Here is a 26,627-nt window from a genome sequence, read left to right as displayed (position 1 = left end):
TTCTGTAAAGTGTCTCTCCACCACTTCCTCCCAGAACGCCTTATTGCGTGGTCTCTTCCAGACCCTTGGGCTTCGTCGCATAAGGGTGGTTACTTCGAGCCCTATCAAATGAACAACTGCTTCATTCTGCCCTTGTCTTCTGATATTTCGGACACTTGCAATTATTTTTGAAATTGAAATGACGGTAAGCTGTCAAAAAAAAATGTTTGGGGGGGGTTTGGTTGTTTGTTGGCGGGTGTGCTGACTTGTGGAACCCCAAAAGGTAGAATTTGCGATGTTTAAAAAATAACTATGTATGGAAACGGTTCAAGGGCAGATTTTTTTTTGCGATACACCAAAACATATGCGACAAATCGGTTTCGTAATTCGTGACGTCATCACGCACACCATCTTATCGGTAAAAGGCCAATTGAATGGAAACAGGCTGGAGACGGCAAATTTCATAATGTTTTTTTTCCCAGCATATTCACTTTGTCGATAACAAAACAGCGCAAAAAGTGGATGGAAACTTGGCTATAGTTGCAGTGTATAGCATGTAGTGTGGCATCGTATGCACTGTAACTGACCGCCATTGTGTTTAGCTCTACGCTTTTCACATATAAGTCTGTAAACTGTTTATTTCTTTGAGATGGCATGCTGTGTTAAAGAAGTCTGTTTCTTCTGTACTCACTTGTGTTTGTTAATATGATAAGATAAGGGATCACATTGAAGGGCTCGTTTCATGCTGAGATCATATGAGCACTCAATAAAGCATCTGCCTGAAAGAAAGCATAGTAAAATCAGTTACATGCTTGCTGTGAAATTAAACGCCCCACATACTGGGGAAATGTATATAATAGGCTAAAGTATTCTTCTGTCCTTTTTATTGTACTTAGCACATTTAATAATGAAAAGGATGAAAAACACAATCCAGATGCAAATGTTCTATATTGTACTTACTGAGACGGAATCATGCAGCAGTTAATAGATTCACTGATGTCCAGTGCTTGAATACTGGAGGATATGAGATCCTAGGGGAAGTGTGATGCTAACTGATAAGTAATGGCTGAAGGGCTCCAGGCTGAAGCTATAGATTATACTTGTGATATGAGGACAATGAAGAGAATATGAATCTCTCTCCTGTTGAAATGAATTAAAATGTGTTTTATGCGAGGCTGCGCACCAGTTCACCACTGGCCTTACATCATTGCCAGTTTTTTGCTGCTTGGTATTAGAATGACCTTTTATGCACAAATCATTTTAATATTTTTTTTCTTTCTACTCTAATGTAGTACCTCAAAGAACAGCCAGAAATTTGTCAGACAGGTCCAAGACAATGTTTTACAAGACAAAGTCAATGCCTAGGTCTGAACCTTCAAGTCACTTCCCAAGATACAAGGTTTCAGTAAAGTCATGAATCTGACTTCACTAGCTCTTACCACTAAGTCTTACCAATGAATTATAAATCACATTTATTTTCATTTTATTAGGTCTTATAAAAAATACATACAACTGAGGCTATTAATGCAATATAGATAAAGAAATAAATTTTGCATATGAAGCTATAAATCTAAAGCAGTCTCTACTTTATACCTTCTGGTTTATAGCTGGGACTACATTACATTTACATTCATTCATTTAGCAGACGTTTTTATCCAAAGCGACTTACAAATGAGAACTACATAATATGATAAAAATGTATTTGCTAGTATAATGAAAAACTGGAAAACACAAAAATGGAAATCGTCATCATTTATTAATATTGTTCCAAACTGGAATGATTTTGTTCAAAGAAACAAAGGCATTAAATATGTTGAAGATCCATAGTGATTAATGTGCTATATTCCAAATCCACAGGTTTGTGTGATGAACAGATTTTCCTGAAGTTTCATAATTTTTCAGTGATACTCTTCCCATCCTGTGAATTGTTAACTCTAGAACTGCTGTATTGACTAAGTAAGTCAGTAACTAGATCAGCCTGAATAAATTGTTCAGTCTGATTTGTAATCAAGATGATTTTGTTCATTGAAAAAAAAAATTAGGCTAATTAGTGAAACATTTCAAGAGAATGATGTGATGCGTCAAATTGTGTGTGATGTATTCAGTTTGTGATTCAAGAAAAAACTTTTATCCAACCCTTACTCCATCGCTCTCTAAATATTTGGTGATCTGGGACTGCCACTTATGTGTCAAAGACTCTGACTGGTCATTTGGAACCTGCATGTGTGTGAAGGTGAAGTCAGTGAATGAGTGAGTTAATACACTGTAAAAAGTGGTACTATTGTTACCTTAAGGAGGTGTTTGTATCTAATTTGACCCTTAAATTACATTTTGCTAATGTAACCTAAACCCTGAAACCTAAATGTATTTAAGTATTTAAGTTCATCAAAATCAGTTCATTTAAAAAAAAATATATATATATATATATATATATATTATTTTATTTATTATTATTATTTTTTATTGTAAGCATTTAACTCGTCGTTTGCAATCTCTCGTTAGTCGAGTATGATGTCTGCTTGCATTTATCATACACCCGGCATACAATGTGGCGCCAGGTATGACCCAAGTTTTTTTTTTTGCTAGTTTTAGCCCAACGCAGTTATCATTTTCACGTCCTGCGCCACGTTGTTTAAATAGCAAAATACAATATAGAAGAATAGAATACAAATATAATAATTGTTCGCCCATGGGCGTGCTGGTCTGAAAATGAGGTGTGTTCGGGTGCATTGTTGTCGCGTTGCTATTTTGAGGCAACTGAAATAGACTGCGCCAAATAAACATTGACCAACTGAAACCTGGTCTAAAGTCAATGGCACATTATTTTTTTTGTTAATTAAAGGGCGCATTAGCTTTTTGCACACACAGGGACGTGCAGCAGCACACAAACATGCCAAATATTAAAAATAAAAGGATTATAATGTAAAAGATTAATATTGTGTACATAAAGATATAGTGGAATTCGGCTTGTCCCGTAGATGGTCTGCTTGCGTGCTTTAGCCTTGCACACGAGCAGATCCGTTTCCTCTCTGGAGAAGCGTTAGGTCTTTCCGCTTGCAAATTCCGCCTTGTAAATAGCAATCCGCCATGGCACAAGCAAAACTGGCCTTTAAAGGGAATTTGAGATGAGACTCTGATTGGTTTATTGCACATTACGCCCAAAACACACCCATTACTCATTAAGAGAATAGGGACAGCCCTTTTAGACCATGCGCCGGGCGCGCCAACCATTTAACTAGCAAAAGTGGATTCGGACACGCCCTAAGTGCTTTAGACCATGCGCTTAGATCGTTAAAATAGGGCCCTAGGAATCATTTTTAGGTATACTTTTTTTTCAATCTAAGAATGAGAAGTTGAGTGATAATGAATAAATAAACTTCCCTTGCACACCTAGTTGGTTGTGAGCTGGTGTGTTGGGCACAGAAAGTACAATTGGATAACATTCTCCACACTGTCATGCAAATCTTAAATAATTAACGTTTCAGTCATGCTAGAAAAAGGCTTTTGGCCAAAATCTTTTTATTTAAAAAAAAAAATGTTGGCATATTTGTGTAGCTTGCAAAGAGAGAAAAGGACCAGATATGTATGTAAAATACAGAAAAAGAGGTGACATACTGTAGAATATAAGTGTGAGAGAAAGGAAGTGTAGGACACCAGTGAGCTCTTTTGGCTTTTCTTCCTACACAAAACAACCCTCCTACACACTCACACACAGGACACCATTTTACATTTTAACAAGCATATGAAGAGAAACATTAGAGCGACTCTTTTGTTTCTTTTCAGCCTTGTTCAAGGAAGCAGGCAGTGAGCAAAATATGGAGGCAAATAAAGAGAGAGAGAGAGAAAGAGAGAGAGAGAGAGAGAGCAAGTAAGTAAGAGAGTGAGAGAGAGAGCTGGCACAGGCTGAGCCAGGCACTGACTGTGTGGACACGGAGGAGTGCGGAGAGAACAGAAACGACAGAGCAGAAGGAGGAGTGAATAGATGGAGTGACCCAGGAGGAGGAGAGGAATGCTGAGCGAACAGACCGACAGAGCGCAAAAGGGAAGGCGAGAGTGCCGTGGCAGCAACAGCAGAGCAATTAAACAGTGCAAAGGAAAGCAAAGTCTCCCATGCTGAGCAGCTTCTGTCGCTCACTCGCACTCGCGCTCTCTCTCTTTCGAGCGACCAAAGAGGCAGAAGTGAATCCGTCCAGACAACGATAAAGGACAAGAGGAGGCACGCGAGAGGCAGGGGGAGGAGCAAGCATGCTTTGATTGACAGAGTAAAGAGGAGGGACATGGATACAAATTGAAGAATTTAATTTTCCTGGAATGGATATTTTTAGCAAAGGAAAATCAAAGGAGAAGAAGATCAAGGATGCCGTGTCTGTCTAAAAGAAGGATGGAAAAAGGGAAGGAGAGAGAGAGAGTGAGATGCTGAATTCGGACCATGTCAGAACAGATTCCACATCAGCGGCATTCAGCCCTCCTACAGGCAAGAGTCAGTGTGTGTGCGTATGCGTGTGTGAACTAGCACGAAGTACGACCTCTGTAACACCAGGCTTTTGGCCATGTGCCCCCATTGTTGAGGACAGAGACGGAGAAATGGGAAGGCGAAAAGTCAGTTCAGTATCACTGTAAAAGCCGGAGAAAAAGAGGTAAAAAGACAAGATGAGTGTGATCATGGGGTTGTGGGGTCAGTTCTAGCTAGCGTTCAGGAAACCCTCTCTCCAGGGATTGTGGAAAAAGGTCCATTTTACCAACAGGACAGCCTGCCTGGAGACTCGCTCAGATCCTTCTTTCTTGTGACTCAGCTGGCGTTGCCTTCCACAATTCATCTCTTTTTCATTATTCTCTCTTACAATCTGTGTTTTATCTATTGAATTTTTTCTCTCATTAAGATTCACTTGCCTGAACTTCAGGAGATTTGCTGATTGCAGGCTGTCTGCTAACCCAGACTAAGTCTGGGCACCCTGACCAGATGGACTGAGGAGGGGAGCGAAATAGATCTAGAAAGAGAAAGGAACAAGGAAAATAGCCTGGGGATGTTGCCTGAGGGTTTATAGAGAGCTGTCAGTGGGTATGAAGACACATGGTGAATTTTGTGTACCTTAGGGAGCAGTGTGTTTGTGCTTGAATGTGTTTATTCAATCCAGTAATGAAGTTTGCGTACATTTGATACTTTGATATTAAAGTGGAAATCAAAGTAGAGTTGGGATTCTACACTTCAGTTTAAACTTGAGTAGTTTTGCAGGTGCTACAATAGTGTGTGACTTGATTGCTGGACTCTAAAAGTGAGATTAGTATTCAGGAAATCAGTGTTGTGGCTCTCTCTGTGCTCCTGGAGCCCCATGAGGGCCCCGGCCGCGGAGGCCTGGCTGGGAGATGAAGGCGCCCCCCCTGCTGCTCTAGCAGCCCTGTGGGCCCTCATGGCTCTGGAAGGCCCCTGTCTGCGCCCTGCCTCGCCCATGCCGGGCCAAGGCAGGGCCCGTCGTCGCCACCGCACCCGAGCCGGAGCACCACGAGACAATCTGTCCCACCTCACCGTGGCCCTCCTAGCGCGGACTCGCCTCCATGGATTGCGGCACATCTGTGCTCCGTCAAACTCACTCAGCCGCCGGGCCTTTTGGATGCTGGCATTCTGTACATGTCTGGGTCTTCTAGTTTCATGGTCCTCGAATCGGCTGCTTCACTGGCTGGCCTTTCCCACTCACACAAGAATCCACACAGAGTGGGCGAGAGAACTCGCTTTTCCCACGGTCACCATCTGCAACAATAACCCCATTCGTTTGAACCACCTCACTAAGAGCGATCTGTACTTTGCGGGTCACTGGCTTGGACTGTTGCTTGCCAACCGCACGGCTAGACCCTTGGTGCTGGACCTGCTTCAAGATGACAGGCGGGCATGGTTTAGCAAGCTGTCAGATTTCCGTCTTTTCCTGCCTCCACGCCGCTTCGAGGGCACCAGCATGGAGTTCATGGACCGACTGGGCCACCAGCTGGAGGATATGCTATTGGCCTGCAAGTACCGCGGAGAGCCCTGTGGAGCCCACAACTTCTCCACTGTGAGTCTTAACAAATGACCTCCTCCACCTCTCTCTCTCTCTCTCTCTCTCTCTCTCTCTCTCTCTCTCTCTCTCTCTCTCTCCTTCTGTCTCTTTCTCTGTCACCTTTTCTCTCTAGTGTTTGTCAAATTCGCTGTGACTTATTCTTTCATGCAGCACATGCACAGACTCTGCTCTGACCTCTCGTTAGCTCTTGTCCTGTGTTGCCCTCTCCGTCATGCTTCAGATATTTCACAGCGCATTTTGTACACCCGCATCAGAACTTTCTGACCCCAATTCATAAAGACAGTTGTTGTTTTTTCTCAGGGAGTCAAATGCCGAACACCAGCTTTTTACAAACACATCAGGTGATGTGATCTTCCAAGGCTGATTTTCATAATGCGATTCTGATTGAGCATAATGTGCTATTTGCATTTGCATTGCTCATAAAGACCTCCAACTCCAGAACATTCAACCTATTTCCACAGAGATCTGGTAGTGTGGCAACTGTCTAGCCTATTAGCAAACACAGATTTTTTTCATTCCAATAAATAATTAGCCAGGCATGACATAAGATTATGTCGATTTTTCTACCCACACCTAAGAGAAAATGCCAATCAGTATCAACAGTTTGCGGATGAATTCTCTCTTTTTGCTCACCTTCTTGCAACTGTACAGCGCACAACGCTTGTTTTTACATGAATATTTATTTGTGCTTTTCAGTAAAATCTCTTTATATTCATAGAAATGAGTGTTGCTTTATGTTTCTCTACATTGCAATACTGTCACAGTCTCAGACTCCTATTGTTAGTGCATGTCTTCCTTCTCCTCGTGCTCATCCTGTTTCTCCACAGTCACTACTGCTGCAGCTGTATTGCATACCCTCATTCCTTTCTGTGCAAATACATTATTCTGAGAAATTAAACTATTATATATCACTATTATGAGCACTATTATAGACCTTTAAAAAGCCTTTAAAATCAATGAAGAAATGTATGAAGATAAATGATAAAAAAGGCTTTATATTTGCAGTATTTTATTATTTATTGTTATTATTAATATAATTATTACTGTTTATTTTATTTGTATTATTTAAAAATAAAACGGTAGGGTTTCGTTGTGACAATCAACCCCATTTAGTATAGGGTCAATAATAAAATAAATGTTTAATCACTTTATTAACTTTATTTAGGTTTAAAAATAAAAATAAAAATAAAAATACTTTATCTGTAGCACAACATTATGAATTTGGCTCAGAAGTTTCATTTAATAAAATATTCAATTACAAGGTCACTTCTAATCACTGTACCACAGCTTCAAACACCATTATTAGATTTTAAACTGAGTCTTGAAAATTTTACAGAATTTTATTTACTGTAAATTACAGAATATATAGCACACTATTCAAGTTTACGTGTCATTAATAGGCCACTGTTAAGTGTTTTGTAAGGAGTTGTGGGATGTTTCAGTCAGTCTCAGAGTGACAGCTGTAGGATGCACTGTTATGTTGACATTGTAAATGAAGTAATGTTGTGGGACTGTGAGAAGGATTTTTTGGGTTCTGTCCTTCCTCTCTCTCCATATTTCAGTCTCATTGTGTTGTTTACCACTCTGTTGTTTCCCTAATTCTCTTGATGTGGGGAGAGGAGGAGCGCGGGCAGATGTTCTCTCTCAGGCTACGTTTCAGCAGAGCTTCTTGTTGCATTTGTGTATCTGTGCGAGACTACACTTTGCAACTCTCTCACAATAATTCTTAATTAGGGCTGGATGTCACTGAGGTGTTTTTCACTGTGTTTAGGAACGGCACTGCAGTTTGTGGCAAATTTTAACAACCCATTTCACAATAACAAGAACATATGTGCCTTGTAAGCATCTTATTTAAGCCACACCTTATGTCTTCTAATGGCAAGTATATCAATAGTTTGAGACGTGATGATTTATGTGTCCGTGTAAATGAGTGTTTATTTATTGTACTTCTTACCCAACAGCATCCGTGTTTACTTAGCTCATATAGTAGTCACTGGAGGTTAAATACGCTCATTTTAAGAGTTTAGAAAACTAGAGTTTGGAAATCCCGTGTGTGATGGCTAATTTTCTTCTACCTCATCAGCTCAGTTTTTCTCTCCATTACATTAGCTTAACATTATCTACTCATTACAAAGTGTATTAGAGACCCAGTAAGACAATCGGAGAAGCCCCAGCAGGGAAAACTCTAATATCCAGCTTTGGGATGTTTCATATGGCTGCAGTTTATCTGTTGGATGTTACAGAAATAAGCAAATTCTGGCTTACTCATAAATATTACTGTAAGATGTTGGAAATAATTATATGAACACGAACAGCAGAGTTTATTATCTCAACTTATTTGTAACACATTTTACTATTAGTAGTACTTCTACTACTGACCATGCAGTACTACTATAATTGAACTTAATGAAGTTCTACTACTAAATGTTTTACATTGTGGGACCACAGATGGCTTAGAAATACAGTATGATTAGTACATTTGCAAACCTTTGAGCCTGGCTATCTATATATTCATAATTGTAGTTATGAAGACATAGATTTCCATCACTGCATCGCCATGGTAACACTGTTAGTCTGCCATGTCCATCACTTGATGGAAATGGATGAGTTTCATTAGCTCCAACACTGCGTTGATTAGTTTGGTCTGGCACTGTAATGATCCTTGAGGTTGAAGCTTTCCGTCAGGGGGTCTCCCGTCTGGAACGAGAGCAAGAAGCCGTGCCTCCCTTCTGTGGTCTTTCTAGTTTCCTCGAGAATATCGATAGATTTCTCAGTTATGTAGCCAATACATTTTGTTTTGTGACAGGTGTTTAGCTGAAACATTTGATAAATGCAGTATTCTGTGTGAGATTTTGTGGTTTGGGGGATTTGCTTTGAAATTGGCGACCGAGGCTCTGGGATGTGGTCAACCAGTCACCAAGCCCAACACGAGGACATTTCTAAACAAGCAAAAAATATGGCATGTTCAAATTGACAGTCAAAATGTAATGTATGTTGTGTGTATTATTCAAATTTTATTATCAGAATTAAGCCAGACCGACTCGAGCCATAATGATCTGTCATTCGTGGATCACTTGAGTCAGAAACTATTGAGATCTGGCTGTCCATGAAATGATTCATTTGAAAGCATTGCTAAAACATTTCACCTTTCAATGTTTCTGTCATATGGAGCACTTTAAGCTTGTAAACATGCACATGAATATTATGATATGAATGCAAATGTGCTCATGTTTGGTCAGCTTCAAGCGCACATTTTTTTTTTTTTTTTTAAGCATTAGAGGACATTTACATAAATCAATATACAGACGGGTAACAGCACTGGAACAGCCTCATATTTAAAAAGGTTTCTGGCCTGCATTTCCCAGTTCATTCTTTTTCTTTTGTTAATGACATGAATTATTTGATTAATAGTTCTTAAATGCAGCGCAATTAATGGCTAAAGTGACACAAGACAATTTCCATGTCTTAGTTTTTCATATGTTTACTCATTACCGTGACCAGTTTTACAATTACTTACTTACTGCCCTTTATGCCACTGGCACGTAGGGCAGCAACAAAAGTCATTTTTACACTAATGACAATTAATTGGTCAATGTTCCAAACCACAAGAAAAGAGACTTGTTATTTTATTTAATAACCCCTGAAATAACTTTTTTTGTATCACAGTAAATCTGCTCACATTCTGCTTCTGTCCAGCAAGAGATCATGATTCATAACACATTCAACCTGAATGACTCTCATCTGATTTGAGACTCTCTTTCTTTAATCTCCTTTTCTTTTCTTCTCACCTGTTATACCATCTTGTCTCTTTCCTCGAATCTCTCAATGCCATCTACTCTAGCACTCTCTTATCCCTCTCTCCCTCATACTCTTCATCTCTTCCTGCTATTCCCACTTTGCGCATACATACAGCTCTTCTCAGTCCTGCATTGCTTCCCAGTCTGTCTCCAGGTCTCTCCTTGTTTTTTTTTGTTTTTTTTTTTTTTTGTTCTGGGTTCACAGGTGAGCCTTTTCTTGAAAAGCAGAATTAAAATGAAATGAATTATTATTTAATTAATAATAAGTTGCTTTCAAATATAGGGTTTATTACATCTATTATTACATATAGGAGTTATTTTAAGTTATTATAAGTTGCGTTTTTATATAATTTGTTCAACGTATTTAAAAACACACACATTTTGTTCTACTTGCGTAGGATTGATAGTTCAGCTGTGTCATTTTGGATTATAAAAGAATATAAACACTATTTAGAATGACGACCACAACTAAAAAGTTAAACACTCTAATTAAAGTGGTACCAACCAGCATGGGTATGTGCCATCACAATTTAACACTACCAATCATTTATCTTATCTCATCAAATCATTATAAAGTTTATAAATTATATATTTTTTTATTTCTTAATACGTAATTCCATTTTGTTTTGTGTGTGTGTGAAATATTAAAGCCATAGATGAGAGCTGCTAACCATATATTATATTATTTAAATTATATATAAATTACATCTATATTTATTTAGATTAATATCAGACTCTGATGACTTGTTTTTGTTTTGCTACCGTCTAACTCACAAACAAATAACAAAAACACCCATGAACCTTCCTCAACTGGCGTAAGTTTTGGTTTATCTTGCGATGGCCAATGTTACACTTACTGGTGTGCATGCGTGGTCATGCAAAAATAAAGGTTTATAGTAACGGATGCGATTTTTAATGCGGTAATCATAGCTGAGCATTACAACTTTCAAATATGAAATATGAACTCCACTTCTAAACCTTACAATAGTGACCCATGATAGATTTATGTTGTCCATTTCCTTGAAGTTTGCGTGATCAACAACATACTGTACTGGTATTACATATGACTTTCACTGGCACATGCCTCTCAAAAACAGATGTGCTACAAACTGACATTTAAATTATTTTCCATAAAATTATGTATTCAAGTTCTGTTAAATCAAAGAAAATGTACAGTGCATTTTGGAAGAATTAATTGTTCAAAAAATCCATCTCAGTGTTGGGGAAATTAGTAAAATTAGCTGAGAAAAACTGTAATACTACAGGTTTCTGAATGATAATTCTCTAAGCGTTAATTAAAAAACGAAGAGAAAGCAATACTTTTTCAAATTCTAACAAATATTCACTTTTATTCTATAAGGAAAACATTACATTACCTGACAGTACAAACCCAGTAATGCTAAAGTGATTATGTCAACCATTGTTTTCTTTCTTTCTTTTCTTTTCATTACAGTAAGAAGCAATATATTGCAATGGGAATACTAATTGAATTAGCCATGAATACCATAAATCATTTATTTCAATCACCATATTTATCGATATAAAAACTGAAAGGGGTCTTTTAAAATAAAGGTTATGTAGTAATACTACACATTTACACAAAGAAACAAAAATTACATCAACTGCAGGTCAAATGTTTCAACTACAACTATTAATTATACCTATTCAGTGACATAATAGTATGAATTACTCTGCCTGCTATAAAACTTGCCAGTCTTATCCCAAGGCTAGATTGGTTTTTAATGTTTCTCTGGTGAGTATTGAAACTCATATCCAATATTTTCAGACAAGTTTCATCTTTCTGCTTCCAGCAGTTTTGGATGATGCATCTTTTGATATCATGTGGCTATATCAAGCTATGGTCTGGAGTCCGATGGGTTGAGATAGGCTGTTCAAGGAGTTCACTGGCAGATGAATTAAAATCGTTGCGCTATCGCCTGACCTCTCAATACTCCCAGACCCTACAGAGATTTTAACTTTGAGATGTTCTCGACACTTTGACAAAATAACGTTAGTGAAGTGGGTTTTTTTTTGGCCTGGTACTGCTATCATTCTCACAGTGTCCCAAAAGGGTTTGCACAGTGTTTTCTTTCATTAATGGGTTATGCCTCCATTTGTGCACACACATTTTCTGCCAGGTGAGGCAATATGTTTGTGTGTGTGTGTGCGTGCGTGCGCGTGCGTGTGTGTGTGTGTGCGTACTTCCTTTGGCTCTCCTGGCTCTTATTGAGACAGCTGTGTGTGAATGCTGGTTGAAAAGAGTTGAATACGAATGGCTTTACTTATAGTCTTGCCACGAAAATAAACCATGTTCCATATCAGTAAGCAAAGGCACCTGCATGTTCCTAGTATGTTCGATTCATATAAATGGCTCATCACTCAGTGTGACATGATCTACAACTTTCTTTTAATTGTGTCATGTGTATGTCCATTGATCCACAAACAGTTTGTGTCTCTTTGTATAGGTTGTGAAACATTCGGAATTGGATCCTTTTCAATTCATTAGATGGAGTTTAAATTTGATTGACAACAGAAAGTGGATTTTCCTTATTTGTAATTCCAAGAAATTCAACATATAATGGAAATCTGGGACATTAACTGCTCTTTCACTTTAGTCCATGAATCTTTTTGTTTGTCTGTCTGTCTGTCTGTCTGTTTGTACTGTAAGTTTGTAGCTTAAGACTTTTTTTTTTTACTTCAAATAAAAATTCAATTGACATTCAAAGCTTCTTCACAAACCTTCTCTTATCTTGGGAAGATTTACACTTATTTGGGTTATTTGATTTGAATCTCTTGAATTTAATTTAGTTGTAATTCTACTTCCTTTTTTCCTATACCTAAAGGTATACTATGTACCTTTTTATGTTAAAAATTAACAAAATTTAAATAATGAGTCAATACATCAACAATCCTCCTTCCAAAACACGTTTTTGTCTTACCCTGATTCACTATGGTAAGCCTATTATAAAGTGTTTATAATTTGTTATATAACCTGTTGGAATGGTTTTCACAGGCAATGCATGTCCTGTGCGTGTCTCGTCATATCTGTAAATAGAAAAAAAGTTACTGCTTTGACGCACGGTGTGTGGTGTTGGAGGTTAGTAGTCACGAGTGAGAAAGGTTGAGATGGATTACGCTAAATCGCGAACCTCTGGGGAATCACCTGTTTAAAAAAACGCAGAACAGAGGAGATTCTGCTGGCAAAAAGAGAACAAGACAGAGCTAGTAATGAAACAAGAATCAACATTGGCTTGGCTTATCGGAGATGGCAAGAACTGAAGGATTTAAAATGTTGTAAAAGCGACGTGGAGATGCCACGTCAACAGGTGAGAAAGGTATTTTATTGAACAGATAAATTGCCATATGTAGCTCTCTAACAAAGTTCATTGTAAAGTATTATCTATTGTGAATGGTCATATTCATCCAAACAGTCACACAGAGCCAAAGCACAACCAAAACGAAGAATTTCTGCAAAATGGATGCATTTTTGTATTTTAACTGCTAGAGGGCCAAAACTTACATAGGACACATTTAATATTCAGCAACTGAATTTGAATCTAAAAGGCATTCTCAGTTTTGAATGGTGCACAACTGCTCTCTACATGTGTGTGGATATGTATTAGGGCTATCAATTTCATATTTTTTTATATATTTAGTGCAATTATTAATAGCAAGAATTAAAATAATAATAGTATTACATCATATCATTAATAATTATAATTAATAACATCTTGAACCAATTTTTGTCCACTCTGTGTTTTTATCTGAGTGTTTTTACTGTATTTCTCAGCAAATACAGTATTTATTTGTTGTTTTGATTTAATGAATTGCTTCTTTGTGTAATTAATTTCTCATAACACTGTTAATAGCTAAATTGTTAAATTATGTAAATGTGGATAACTGTGTTGCGACTGCAGTATTTGTGGAAGGTCTTGATGTTTTCAGCGGTGGCCTAGTGTCTGAGCTCATCTAACACTCAGTCACATTACTGCTTTTCCTCACATATAAAGTACACGCCCACATACCTATGAAGATTCACAGTGGCCCAGTGTTTACATCATCACTATCACACAAAACATCAGCGCATTAATGAAAGAAAGAGACACAGTTGCTTTGGGTCTTTATGGAAATGCTTGTGCATTGCCATCTTGACGAATGTAAGCTGTGACAAGTCCAATAGCACTGAGAAGCCTTTGAACACAACAAGTGAGATGTGAAGGAGAGAGAGGATAGATGACAGAGAAACTGTGCCATAGTGACAGTCTGACACGCATGAAAAGAACAATAAAGGAGCTTTGAGAGGTTACAGGTTGCAAAGATGAGCTACTGGTGTTCTCACTGTGTACGTGGACATACTGTAGAATAAAATTAGAAAGGATCTTACCAGTGGTAGGATACTTAGGGCTCTGTGTGTGCATGTGTTTGCTTGTGTCTATGTCTGGTTGAGGATTTGGGACAGAATTCTGAATTAACTGAAGAGTTTCTGAACATATTGTATATAACAAGGTGTCAAGGTTTGACAATGCTTAGGTGAATTTGCAATAGTCTGTGTGCTACTCTTCTGTTTAGCACTTCACACAAATGTAGACACCAACAAAATTCCCAGTCACTGAAAGGATCTAGTGTTTCTACTATATAGTGCGAATTTAAACATGGTCTTTAATTTAACAAACCCAGATTTCTAATCCAAAAGTCAATTATGCAAACAAAATTGGCAATCAATTCATTGTGATTAAGTCTTCTCAAGGGCATATATGTAATATTGTACAGTATGCTGACAGATTTCTCACATGCTCATGCTTGCCTCATGCATGTGTGCCACCATGCCTGTTCTTGTTTGAGTTATTAATGTAGACTTGATATTGATTTCTTTTTTTCTTTTTCATTGTGAGTCATTTATCTATAGTTACATTTGAGTGTAGCAGTGGCCTTCATCAATAATTAATATCACTCCAGTCACAGTACGAACTCCTGCTGGTTTTAAAAGAACTACATGTACCTCACCAAAATAAAACAGACCGCTTCCTTACATTCAAAACAAACCTGAGCTGTGATAATATAAAATCCATTATTTGCAAATATATATTTTTTGTTTCTTCTCTGTGGAGGTCCTCCCTCACTGTTCCAGCTGCAGGTTTATAGTACATTTTACGCAAAGGTCCTATTTTCATAGGCATTCCGAGTAAAATCTCATGGCAGAGGGTTTATTACCATTAACAAATACTACTTGCAGAGCACAATGGTTCTGTGTTATGGAAATTGCCAATGGTATTTTAAAAGCTCTGCGTAATAAACTGCCCTGCTCCTGTTCTCGTTTTCGTTTTTTATTGACCTTCTGTGGTGTTTTGTATGTCAGGGTTGTAAACAATCGATCTGGAGCGGACCAATTGGAACATGGTATCACCGCAGAGATCGGGCAGGGGGTCAGTGGTCTGCTGGATCTACAACAATCTTATTAACACACGGCTCAGATCTAATTTACGCTCTGTAAACCCACAGTTAGAGTAGGGCTTACGCTATTTAACAATCTATAACATCACTATCTCTAATCACAAAATAGGCCATTGCAGACATTATCAGGTCCTTGTGAGAGTGTGTTACTGTGGGTAAGGAGGGGTTTTATTCTCAATCATTTGGAGTCTGAGCAGTGTGCTTCAACCATATTAAGTGGACATTTCAAAGACTTGCTTCACTAACACTTGGTGCATATGCTAGCAATAATCAGCTTGTTGCTATTCATGAGGATTAATCGATATGAGAATGTTTAGCGCTTGAGATGGAAAAGTTCATAGATTGTTTGGGCCCATGAATACTATTAGCGTTGGCAGCATGTTTGCTCACCTTATCAACCCAGCAGAAGTCTTCATATGTTTCATTAGAAAGTCAGATTGAACAGTACAGTTGGAAGTTAGGAGTCATTCCAGCCAACACACACACACACACACACACACACACACACACACACACACACACACACACACACACACACACACACACACACACACAGGGCCGTGCACAGACATTTTGAGGGGCGGTGGCCTAAACCAAAAAAAGGGGCACTAAGGGGGTGGTTGCTTGTTAACACAACACAAATTATCCAGTTATTACAAAATATACAATTAAAAGAGAAGACAGCACACGCTCAAATACATTTTAGACTTTATTGTAGATGTTTTGATAGAACATCACAATAACACATTGCTGATAATAACAGAAACTATTTACTGTTTTACATTTTTATATTTACCTGTTCCATTTACAGCAACACTTTTTTATTTGGTACCATGTCCTGAAATATCTTGATAACCTATTTTTTTTTAGGATTCACAATTACACATTGGTGATAATAACAGAAACTATTTACCGTTTTACATTTTGGTATTTACCTTTTCCTTTTACAGCAAAACCTTTCTATTTGGTACCATGTCCTGAACGATCTTAAAGGTCCCATTGCTTGGATTATTTTATATTTTAGAATGTTTCCTGGAGTGCCCTTATAATGTTAGATCAAAAGTTGTTATAAGTGCCAGTGCTGAAGTGCCAACTAGTCTCTCCCTATGGAGGATCCCTTTACCACTCTACAGATAAAGCGTTGTCTGGAAAATTCGTTTCGCGTACCTACCCCGAAGTGACAAAATAAAATAAAATTCTGTATCAAAATTTATAAGGAAAGACCAGTACTTTGTTTAGGCTTGGTCTGTAGGGAATTCCAAACCTGCGTATATTCAAACGCACATAACTATAATAGAACCAATTCTTAATGCGCATCTGAACGCCATCAGCGTTTATCACAGGTTCGGGTTTAAAGTCTATGTAGAGAGAATGTTGTCGTCTTAGCGGCCCCTAATTTAATAACAAATGATCGTTGCGATGGAAGCGAATCAATCAAAACTAACTTTAGCTGGAAAATAACTTTATTAAAGAACCGCTATAAAGCCAAAACAATGTCTGTTACCCTAAATTATACGTTTGTCTCTGTAAAGCTGCTTTGAAACAATCTACATTGTTAAAAGCGCTATATAAATGAGGATGACTTGACTTGACTTGACTTATAATTTAGAAATAAAAGGCCTATTTCCTAGCCTGATTTTAGCCTCTGATTTGAACGCTCTGTTTGAAGGGGCGTGTCTGCTGTGAGACTTCAGTGTAAACGCCCACTGCTGTGATTGGCTGTAAGACTTCAGTGTAACTGCCCACTGCTGTGATTGGCTGCTGTGAGACTTCAGTGTAAACGCCCACTGCTGTGATTGGCTGACATGTTTGCATATGAAATAGCTAGCATTATATGTGGAACTCTCTCGGATACTTTTACTATTACAGCTATTGTACGTTTTTACTACTACAGCTATCGGCTATACAGCCATATTTTTTAAGCATTTAGATCTATTCCCGTCACATAAAAGGTTGCAGTGATGAGCATTGAGCAGATGACAGTCTGTTGATCGTGTGAATGAATATCTTATCATTGCAACAGTTTCTGCACTCTCACTAATGATTTCACCAATGCAAACATGAGGTAAGTACAGTAAGAGCTTTGTTGTGCAGCGTAACAGCGTCATTGATTTCATAACGAGTTTAGGCAAATGTCCAGATAAACTCACGCTGTGTGATTGACAGCTTGGGCGATTGGAAAGAGATTGTTCTTTGATCGCTTTCTGCATATTAATCACAGTTTAAGTACGATTATTTTCATCCTACTAAGAGAAAAGACGTGAAGTTGATCGTTTAGTCACTGGCTTGATTTACTGATGCATAAACAGTATTGAACGACTTTGAGAGAAAGATTATCAGTCTTACCTTGAACAATTACACATCAGAAATTCACATAACCCACTGGTTCTTCAGAGGCTCGGATGAAGGAACTAAAAAAATACATTTGTGTTCATTTGTACATCCAAACACTGAGCAACTGCCATGCTTCGCTCGTTTGCAAGCCATGATGTCCCTCGAGGAAAAACCAATATCGCGCTCGCGCAGCTCATATTCTCATGCGCGGGCCAAGGCAAAGAAGAGAAAGGGGAGGTGACCTTTCCCCTTATGACGACATAAGGGGAAGATTTCTAGATTCGCCCGTCTGAGCTTTCATTTTCTCAAAAATACCCAGGGCTTGGTTTACCCAGTTTACCTTGTCTACAAAGTGTGCCAACAACAGAAAATTTAGTTATTTGTATTAGATCTGATCGAGAGTACAATAATTTGACTAGACAAGCAGCTAATTCTAAGAACGTGGATATGTTGTACAAGTAGCATATGAAGCACTAGTAGAAGACCAAGAGCAAAACATTACCGACATAAATACAAAAAAAAAAAAAAAAATTGACTAATTTTGCAGATTCAACCACTGTCTTGCATAGCCTACCTTTTAATGTGACAGCTTTCGTGAACTGTCGTGTTCACTCTCAGTTTCAAGAGAGTGCCGCTACTGTGAGTGATGCTGCGGAGCGAGCGGGAAAACCTGGAGCGGATTAGCGGAATGCAATGAGCGGAGCGGTGGGGGTGGGGAAGAGGGGCACCTCAGTCGATGAGGTCAGATGCCCTGTGCACGGCCCTGCACACACACACACACACACACACACACACACACACACACACACACACACACACACACATATTTAATTTAAATATTGGGGATATTTAATTTAATTAATCAATCAACAATACTATTGATCAGCATTACCAAACGTGGACATTTTCCACTAGAAACAAACATTGATGTATTATTTTAATTTAATACTGTGAAGCTGCTTTGATACAATCTGTATTGTGAAAAGCGCTATATAAATAAACTTGACTTGACTTGACTTGACACACACACACACACACACACACACACACACACACACACACACACACACACACACACACACACACACACACACACAAAGACAGACAGACAGATTAATCTTGTTTAAAGCTGTGTTTTGTTGTTTGATTTATTTTAATGACACAGACAGCAGCAGGTATTTATAGGCTTCTGGCACTTTAAGACCGAAATGCATGGATCCAATAAAATGATACACATCCGATTTCTTTCTCAGCTGTTCACGTTCACTTAAGACACAACCGTCTGTGTTTATGAGGATATTCACAGAGATGGGAATTTTGACATAATTGTGTGTGTATGTGTATGTGTCCGTTCAAGCGCAAGGAGACGTGAAAGAGGAATCAATTTGTGCGCTTCGGGTGTGTGCAACTGTGTGCACAAATAGCTGCGCGCAACTGCCAAATTGAGAGTTCTCTTTCGGCTCTTTTTGTGCACAAAAGGTTTAAAATCACTTGTGTATATTGGCAAGACAAAACTGACAAATTGCAGTTAATATGCAAATCACATGTGTTCCGAACTGTGGCGCCAGGTCCGTACGGATCACTGATCAACTACGATTTGTTACACCCCTACTGAATCCTGTTCCACTTCCTGGATAACTGGAAATGAAGTGGACATAATCCAGCCCTCTTTACCCTGCTACTGTGAGGCGAGAGTCCCTCCACAGCCAAGCCGCTCTCACTGCCCCAGCACAGCCTGCTAAAGCCATCAGACTCTGGCCAGGGAACCAACCTCAATGGACTTACTCTTCCAAATGGAGCCACTCATCCATCTGCTCAGTCCTATTTCTGACTTGAATCTCAGTTAATCAGAGCTGCGCAATGTCCAAGTCTTTCTATCACCAAATCCGTTATGGTAGCTCTGGAGAAAGATTGAGGCTTTGGGGTCAATACAGGAAGCAAAAGGTTACAAAAAACAGAGTTATATTTAATGTCAGGAATCAAGACACAACATCTTTTTTTTCTTCTCTTTCTCTCCCTCTCTGGAAAACCTGTTAGGGATGAAAACAAGATCATGTTTGGTAGCATGACAAAGACTATTCATCTCAATGAAAGCTGATATTCTGAGATCACAAGCAGGTAGTCTGGAGGAACTGAATGCTGAAATCACTCAAGGCCATTCACCAAAACTACTGTAGCAAAAAGCTTCTCTTTTATTCATGTGTTTATTGGCTTTTCCCGAGAAGAAAGTCTCATGGAACTTCACAAATATTGTGGTTGTGATGATACAGATGGAGAGAGATTGTAATTCAGAAACTGAGGCTGTTTAGTAATTCCAGACTTACAATCTGAAATTATGTCTTAGAGAATATTTTGAGCTTGTCAAGTAAAGCACGAGAAAGGATCTGGGTAGAGCAGTCATCTAGAGATACAGGTTATTTTATTTTTGGCATCACACACGGAGTGCTGTCAGAGCCAGATAACAGCATGCCCAAATGATATAGCCATATGTTATTAATGTCTGTGTATAACAGCTGACCTGCATTCAGAGCCTGTAACTGTGAGAATAACTTCCATTTTGAAGTCACAGCGCACATAAGTGGAATATCCAAAAAAATGGTATCCTGTAATTGCCTTTTACCTTTTAGGTTTTGTGTGTGTGTGTGTGTGTTTCAAACAACATGAGGGTTGAATAAATTGCTCCTTTAAGCGTTTTACAGAGATTTGAGAGGCTCTAACTTTATTCCTCATAAAATCCATTATTTGAGCTGGGTAAGACTTTAGTCTTTGCTTTTTCAGTCAAATATAGGAGTCACTTGCAAGGATAAAGGGATAAAATAGCCAAGGGATTGTATAGTGAGATTCTCTAAGCTCACATACAAACAAAGTGTCACAAAATTGCTTAATGAAGTGTTAACCCACAACCCCCCCCCCCCCCCCCCCACAAAAAAAATAAAAATAAAAAAAAATAAAGAATAAAAATGCAGAGGATGATAACAAATATGAATGTTTGTTATTACTCTCTCTGAATGTGCTCCGTTGAAGTTAAACTGTGGTTGTTTAGTGTGTGTTTAGTACAGCTGTAGAATTTTAAGATGTATGATGCTTGTGCAGTTGGCAAATCTTATAGCTCTCCAACGGTGTGTGTGTGTAAGGCTCTTTACAGTGAATCACCTTTTTATTGATTTCACTTAAGACAAACGCACACGCGAGGAACACTTCACATCAATTTGCCAGCCACATGACTCTGACCTTGACCTTTGCATCTGCTCTTGATCTGTGCTTGAGCTCCCACAGAAATTCCTCCTCTGCATTTCTGTGTTTTTCTCTGATCTTCCATCATATTACCCATTCATCTCTCTCTTTCTCTGGCATTGATTGCCGCAGTATATTGATGGAGGGAGAATTGCTGATACTGCTGTGGCTGTTAATGTCCACATGAAGCCGGTTCCTGTCAACAATACATGTATTTGGAAACTTTTGGTTTCTAGACCTTCATCCGGTCCCCTTTCTTTGTGCCCATTAAAATTTGATATTCCCAAATCCAGTGAGATTTTATGTAACTTTGAGTTTCAGAAAAGTTTGCTGTTCCCCGTTCCTCTGCAGGGGTTGGGTAAAATTCAGAAAGTTCTTAAAACGTTCAGACATAACTTTTTTTTTTTAAAGTCAACATTATATGAATTTTTTTTTTTTTTAACAATTTGGAAACCTGTTTGCTACATCCAAACAATGCTCTATTTGTTTTATTCAAACATAGATGATATAATTAAAACATCAGTAAAAGGTTTAGAATATAATGCATTGATTTAATGATTGGGCATTTACATGAGATGTTACACTTAAGATCATTGGAACTTGCGACTAAAAATGATAGGGTGTGTCGCATATAGGACCCTATTTTAACGATCTGAAACGCAAGTATCAAGCGCGAAACGCAAGTAACTTTGTGGGCGGGTCTTGCTATTATACCGGCGGGATAAAGACTCTTGCGCCCGACGCAAATCTAAAATGGGTTGGTCTGAAGTAGCTTCATTATTCATAGGTGTGGTTTGGGCGTAACGTGAAATAAACCAATCAGAGCGATATCTCACATTCCCTTTAAGAGCAGGCACGCTTGTTCCATGGCGGATTCCTATTATAACGGCGTATTTGCCAGGCGAGGAGACCGACGTTCTCGTCAGGGCCGTAAAACACAGAGAAGTGACATTGTATGGGGATGGGAGAAACCCACCCAAATTAGCTTTGGTTAAACAGGCGTATAATAATTTGGGTAAATGTGTAAGCTAGATTTATGCCTATTTTTTCACATCTTCATGGACACAACTATGATTTCCCTCGTGTGTTAATATTTTTCCTTGTAATAATGTACGGTTTTCTAAAAATGAGAACTGCTGCGTCTGTGTGTAGATGAGATAAGCAAAGTGCATACGCGTTGTGCACACGCTACATTGATTATGGCCAAGCATGCGCCCTTAAAATAGCATATGAATAACATGCGCAACGCGCCACTGACTTTAGACTAGGTTTTTCCTGGTCAGTGGCGGAATTGTTTTCTAAACCTGCAAAATAGCACCAGGGAACGTTTGCGCCGGAACACGCCTCCTCTTTGCGCTGAACCGCCCCCGGGAGCGCAAGTTAATTTCCTAATTTACCGACGTGCATCAGTGGAGGGAAAAGTCAGCTGTGCACGGGTGCAAAATAGGAATGATACATGCGTCGGTGTACAAAGTCAATTGCGCTGGGTGCAAGATAGGGCCCATAGTGTTTTAAAGTCATACAGTAACTTTATATGTAGTACAGACTGAAATTTAAGTTACTGGTTGCAAAAGCAGAGCATATCTCTTCCCCAGCTATGTGCTTGTGTCTGGTGGCTGTCCGTGGTGCTGAATATCTTCTTGTGCGTATTCATGTATGTGCTGTCCGTGGTGCTGCAGATCTGCTTGTGTGTATTCATCTGTGCTGCTAAATGCTTGCTTGCCTTTATGTCTTTGATTTCTGAGAGCCACTCTACATCAGCACTCAATCTGCCATTATCATACAGTAAAATCGCACATTGAAACTCAGCCTATATAATTCACAAGCTATTAGTGCTGATAAGAAATATGTCCCCCAATGTTTAACTATATGGATAATAGTGGTCCATTTTCAGCTTTCTGAGAAAGGCACTTTTCACTGTTTGAAACAGTGGCATTTTGCTATGTCCATTAGAGGGGCTGGTCTCTCACAGGGGGTTCAGAACATTGTCGTATCTCTGCTTTTCTACTGATCTATTTTTCCCCTTTGATGGTGGTACTGTTCTGCACAGGGAAAAGTTTGTCTCTGTGTGCAACAGAAAATAGCTTGACTGGTTGAAATAAGTTGTACGAGATAGTGAATCAAATGATCCTGTGTGTCTTGAATTGTATTAAAATTAACAGCTTTTCCCTGCTATTTCATATTATTTCACCATTTCGTTCAAATTATTTCAACTTCTCATGACACCAGGGGCGGTTGCATAAACTGCAAAGACTAGTCTTACAAATTAGTCATCACATTTTTTTCTTCAAGACTTTTTTTTTTACAGTTTTTTTCGATTGCTAAATGACAGTGAGCACAACTGGAGTCACATGTGCAAAACTCTAACTCCAGTCTGCACAGCAGCAGTTCATGTGGACCAAACTCTAGTTCGTTTTTCATTGCTTGAACACAGTTTTCAAAACTCTACACACTTATCCCATGACTTTAACCACAACCTGCACAACACTGTGGATTTACAGCACTTTGTTCAAATGCTAACACACTGCTGTCAAAACTGTGATCCACACATTCAAAACAGAATAGATTTCAGCCTTGTGCCTTTCAAACACTGCTGATTGCAATCTCAGCTGAAAGGCTCCCATACACAAAATAAATATATTTGAAATATATTTTTGGAATATATGCAAATATTCGAAATTGGCCCAATAAATATATTTTAGTTAAATATATGTAAATATATTTCACACTTATTGTAACATCATATATTTTTGTTATATTTCAGAATATATTTCAAAATGATAAATATAAGTGACCAACAATGCAAATATATTTCAATGTATTTGGAATATATGCCACATATATATATTTCAATATATTGTTTTTCTGTATGGGTGGAGGTGGAAAGTGTTTGGTCACCACCCACATGACCAAAGGTCTCTTTTGGAAGCCATGCGTGCCGGATGTGAGGACACGACTGCCAGGGATGGATAAGGCACTCCAGAAGGTTATTCCCCAGGTGCATGGCAAGAGAGAACATTAGATGTGATGTTGATGAAAACCTGTGGCCTGATGCTAGAGAGAGGCAGGATTAGCCCCTCAATTATTTGTTCGAATTACATTACATTACATTACATTACATGTTCATATGTACTTTTAGTTTCTACCTTTTTTTTTCTCATTACTGTAATTCCGTAAATTACTACAGACTATTGAAGCAAACTGCTAATTTTCATTTACCTTAAAGAATTGTCATGTTCTAAAAAATTAAATAAATCATGTGAAAAAATGTCACTCTTTTCTTTGAAGAAAATATTACTTTGTATGAAGTCACTGAAATTGTTCAAACTGTAAAGATGAAAAGTTTGTATTTTCTGTATTGGTGTTTGATGCTAGTGTTTTTTCTCTCAGTGTGTTCTGAGTGACAGTGTGTGTTATCTCAGTGAGGGTTGTGTATAGTGTTTGGCTGCACTGAGCCTGTTTTGAGCCATGTGTTAAGAGTTGTGTTGCTTGGAGTGAGTTTTGCAGGTGATGTGAACTGTTTAGCTCAGATGACTGTTGGTAGTGCAGACTGTAGTTAGAGTTCCCTTTCAAGGGAACTCCCGTTGCGTCGAGAATGACGCTATGGGGAACGCTTTGCGTGATGACGTCTTGAAGCACATGTAAAATCAGTCCAATGGTGTAGCGGGACGTCAGAGGCGGGTGACGTCACGTACCAGGAAGCTATAAAAGCCGGCCCGAAACAGAAAACGAAAGCTTTCTGAGTCTTCAGTAGCGCTCTGTGTTGAAATCTGTCTGTCTTATTTGGTGTTGTCTGTATATATATATATTATATTCAGTATGGCGAGCAAGCAGCAGTTTAGAGTGTGTGTCCATCCCTGCCCGCGTTATTTAACGGGAGGTGACACACACACTCTTTGTGTTGTTTGTTTGGGAGAGGAGCATGCCCAGTCAGCACTCGAGGGTGGTGACTGTGAGCATTGCTGTGCGCTTCCATTGCGGACGCTCCGATCCCGCTTGGCTCGGTTCAATCCCGACCACGTTCCCCAGGGCTTTGGTCCCGCTGCTGCCGAGGCACGGCGTCAATCTCAGACCTGGGGTTCGCAGATGGATCTATCAGTGGATGTTGAGACGGGCTCTGCCTTATCTCAGCCTCCTTCTGATAGATCCAGTGCCTCTCATCAGGGTGTGGAAGCACGCGTTGCGGTTACTTCCCCCCCGATAGAGGCACCAGTACTGCAACTATCCAGCTCTGAGGAGTTGGATGTTGTAAGTATTGATGCTGAGTCTGAGGATTCGCCACCTCAGTCTCATGCTTTTGAAGACCTGCTCGATGTGATCACGAGAGCAGTTGACAGATTGTCTATTGAGTGGCCAGAGGATAGGCAGGACGTTCGTTCAAAAAGCTAAAAAGGGTGCTGAGCATCGTGCCACTCAGAAGCAGAGCGTGTCCTCCCGTGCTCCCCCACAAAAATCTCGGGGACACGGAGGGCGCGCTCAAACCCAGCAGTCTTCGAGGGGTAGAACGGATCTGCGGACCGTTATTACCGCCAAGAAGGCTGCTGGGAAGAAATCCTGACGTCCGAGGGCTCAGGATTAATGAGGGTAGTCCCCCCCCGAAGCAGAGCGGTTAACACCTCTTTTTACGGTGCCCGTCTCTCTTCGGTACCCTCAGGGGACCGTTCTGCCAACCCTGCCGCCATCGGTGTTACAGGGCGCAGCGGTCTCCGGCGAGCACATATCTCAAGGACCACCCGGAAACGTAGTGGCCTCGGGATGCCCGCCCCCTCCGAGGAGGGTGTTAGAGCAGTCTGTTCGGTCGCTCCCTGCCGGTGCGCCGTTACAGGGCGTCGAATTGACTGCTCAACAACAACAAAATCCAGAAACCAGTCTCGAGAGGCTGGTACCTCTAGTAGAATCTTTGACAGCGTGGAAGCTACTGTCAAATGTTTCTCGTTGGGTCCTGCAGACCGTAGAAAAAGGGTATCAGATACAATTCAAGAAACGCCCACCTCGGTTTATGGGGGTCCTACCCACAGTGGTGGGCCCCGAGCAGGTTCTGGTTATGGAACAGGAAGTAAACACTCTGTTAGAGAAAGGGGCCATAGAATATGTACCTCCCTCCGACAGGGAAACCGGGTTTTACAGCCGGTACTTCATAGTTCCAAAAAAGGACGGGGGATTGCGTCCCATTTTGGATCTTCGAGTTCTGAACGAGTCAGTCATGCAGCTCAAGTTCAAAATGTTGACATTGAGACAGATCGTGCCACAGATCAGGTCCGAGGACTGGTTTGTCACGATAGATCTCAAGGACGCATATTTCCATATTTCCATCCGTCCGTGTCATTGGAAGTTCCTGAGGTTTGCTTTCGGGGGCAAAGCATACCAATATCGTGTTCTTCCATTCGGCCTAGCTTTATCACCCCGCACTTTCACGAAATGTATGGATGCAGCTCTGGCGCCTCTGCGCCTTCAGGGGATTCGCATCATGAACTACATCGACGATTGGTTGATTTTAGCTCAGTCGCATCAGTTGGCGGTTCAACATCGAGATGTTGTTCTCGCCCACATGAAAGAGCTGGGGTTACGGCTGAACGCCAAGAAGAGTGTGCTTTCTCCACTCCAGAGAACCACTTTCCTAGGCGTGGTTTGGGACTCAGTGTCTATGCAGGCGCGCCTGTCACCGCCACGTATAGAGTCCATCCTTGCAGCTGTGAAAAGTGTAAAGCTAGGCCAGCTACTCACTGTCAAACAGTTTCAGAGACTGTTGGGTTTCAGTTTCAGAGACTCTTCCAACGTGATA

The 26,627-nt window shown here is 39.7% G+C and overlaps 1 protein-coding gene across 4 annotated transcripts in view; it reads left to right on the top strand.

The window, feature by feature from the left end:
* Nucleotides 1-26,627, top strand: part of asic2 (acid-sensing (proton-gated) ion channel 2) — a 430,731-nt gene that overhangs the window by 276,944 nt on the left and 127,160 nt on the right. Inside the window, exon 1 of one of the 4 annotated variants that reach the window (XM_079873021.1) lies at nt 3,849-6,023. The exons of the other annotated variants lie outside the window; for them this stretch is intronic. Coding sequence (XP_079729147.1) covers nt 5,310-6,023 — 714 coding nt within the window. The 5' untranslated portion in view covers nt 3,849-5,309. Of the gene's footprint in view, nt 1-3,848; nt 6,024-26,627 lie in introns of those variants that run through there. 4 annotated transcript variants of the gene reach the window in all.

Source organism: Squalius cephalus (assembly GCF_949319135.1).
Source record: "Squalius cephalus genome assembly, chromosome: 1".
NCBI lineage: Eukaryota > Metazoa > Chordata > Actinopteri > Cypriniformes > Leuciscidae > Squalius > Squalius cephalus.
Note: the sequence above shows the minus strand (reverse complement) of the source record. Positions and strands in the feature narration are given on the sequence as shown.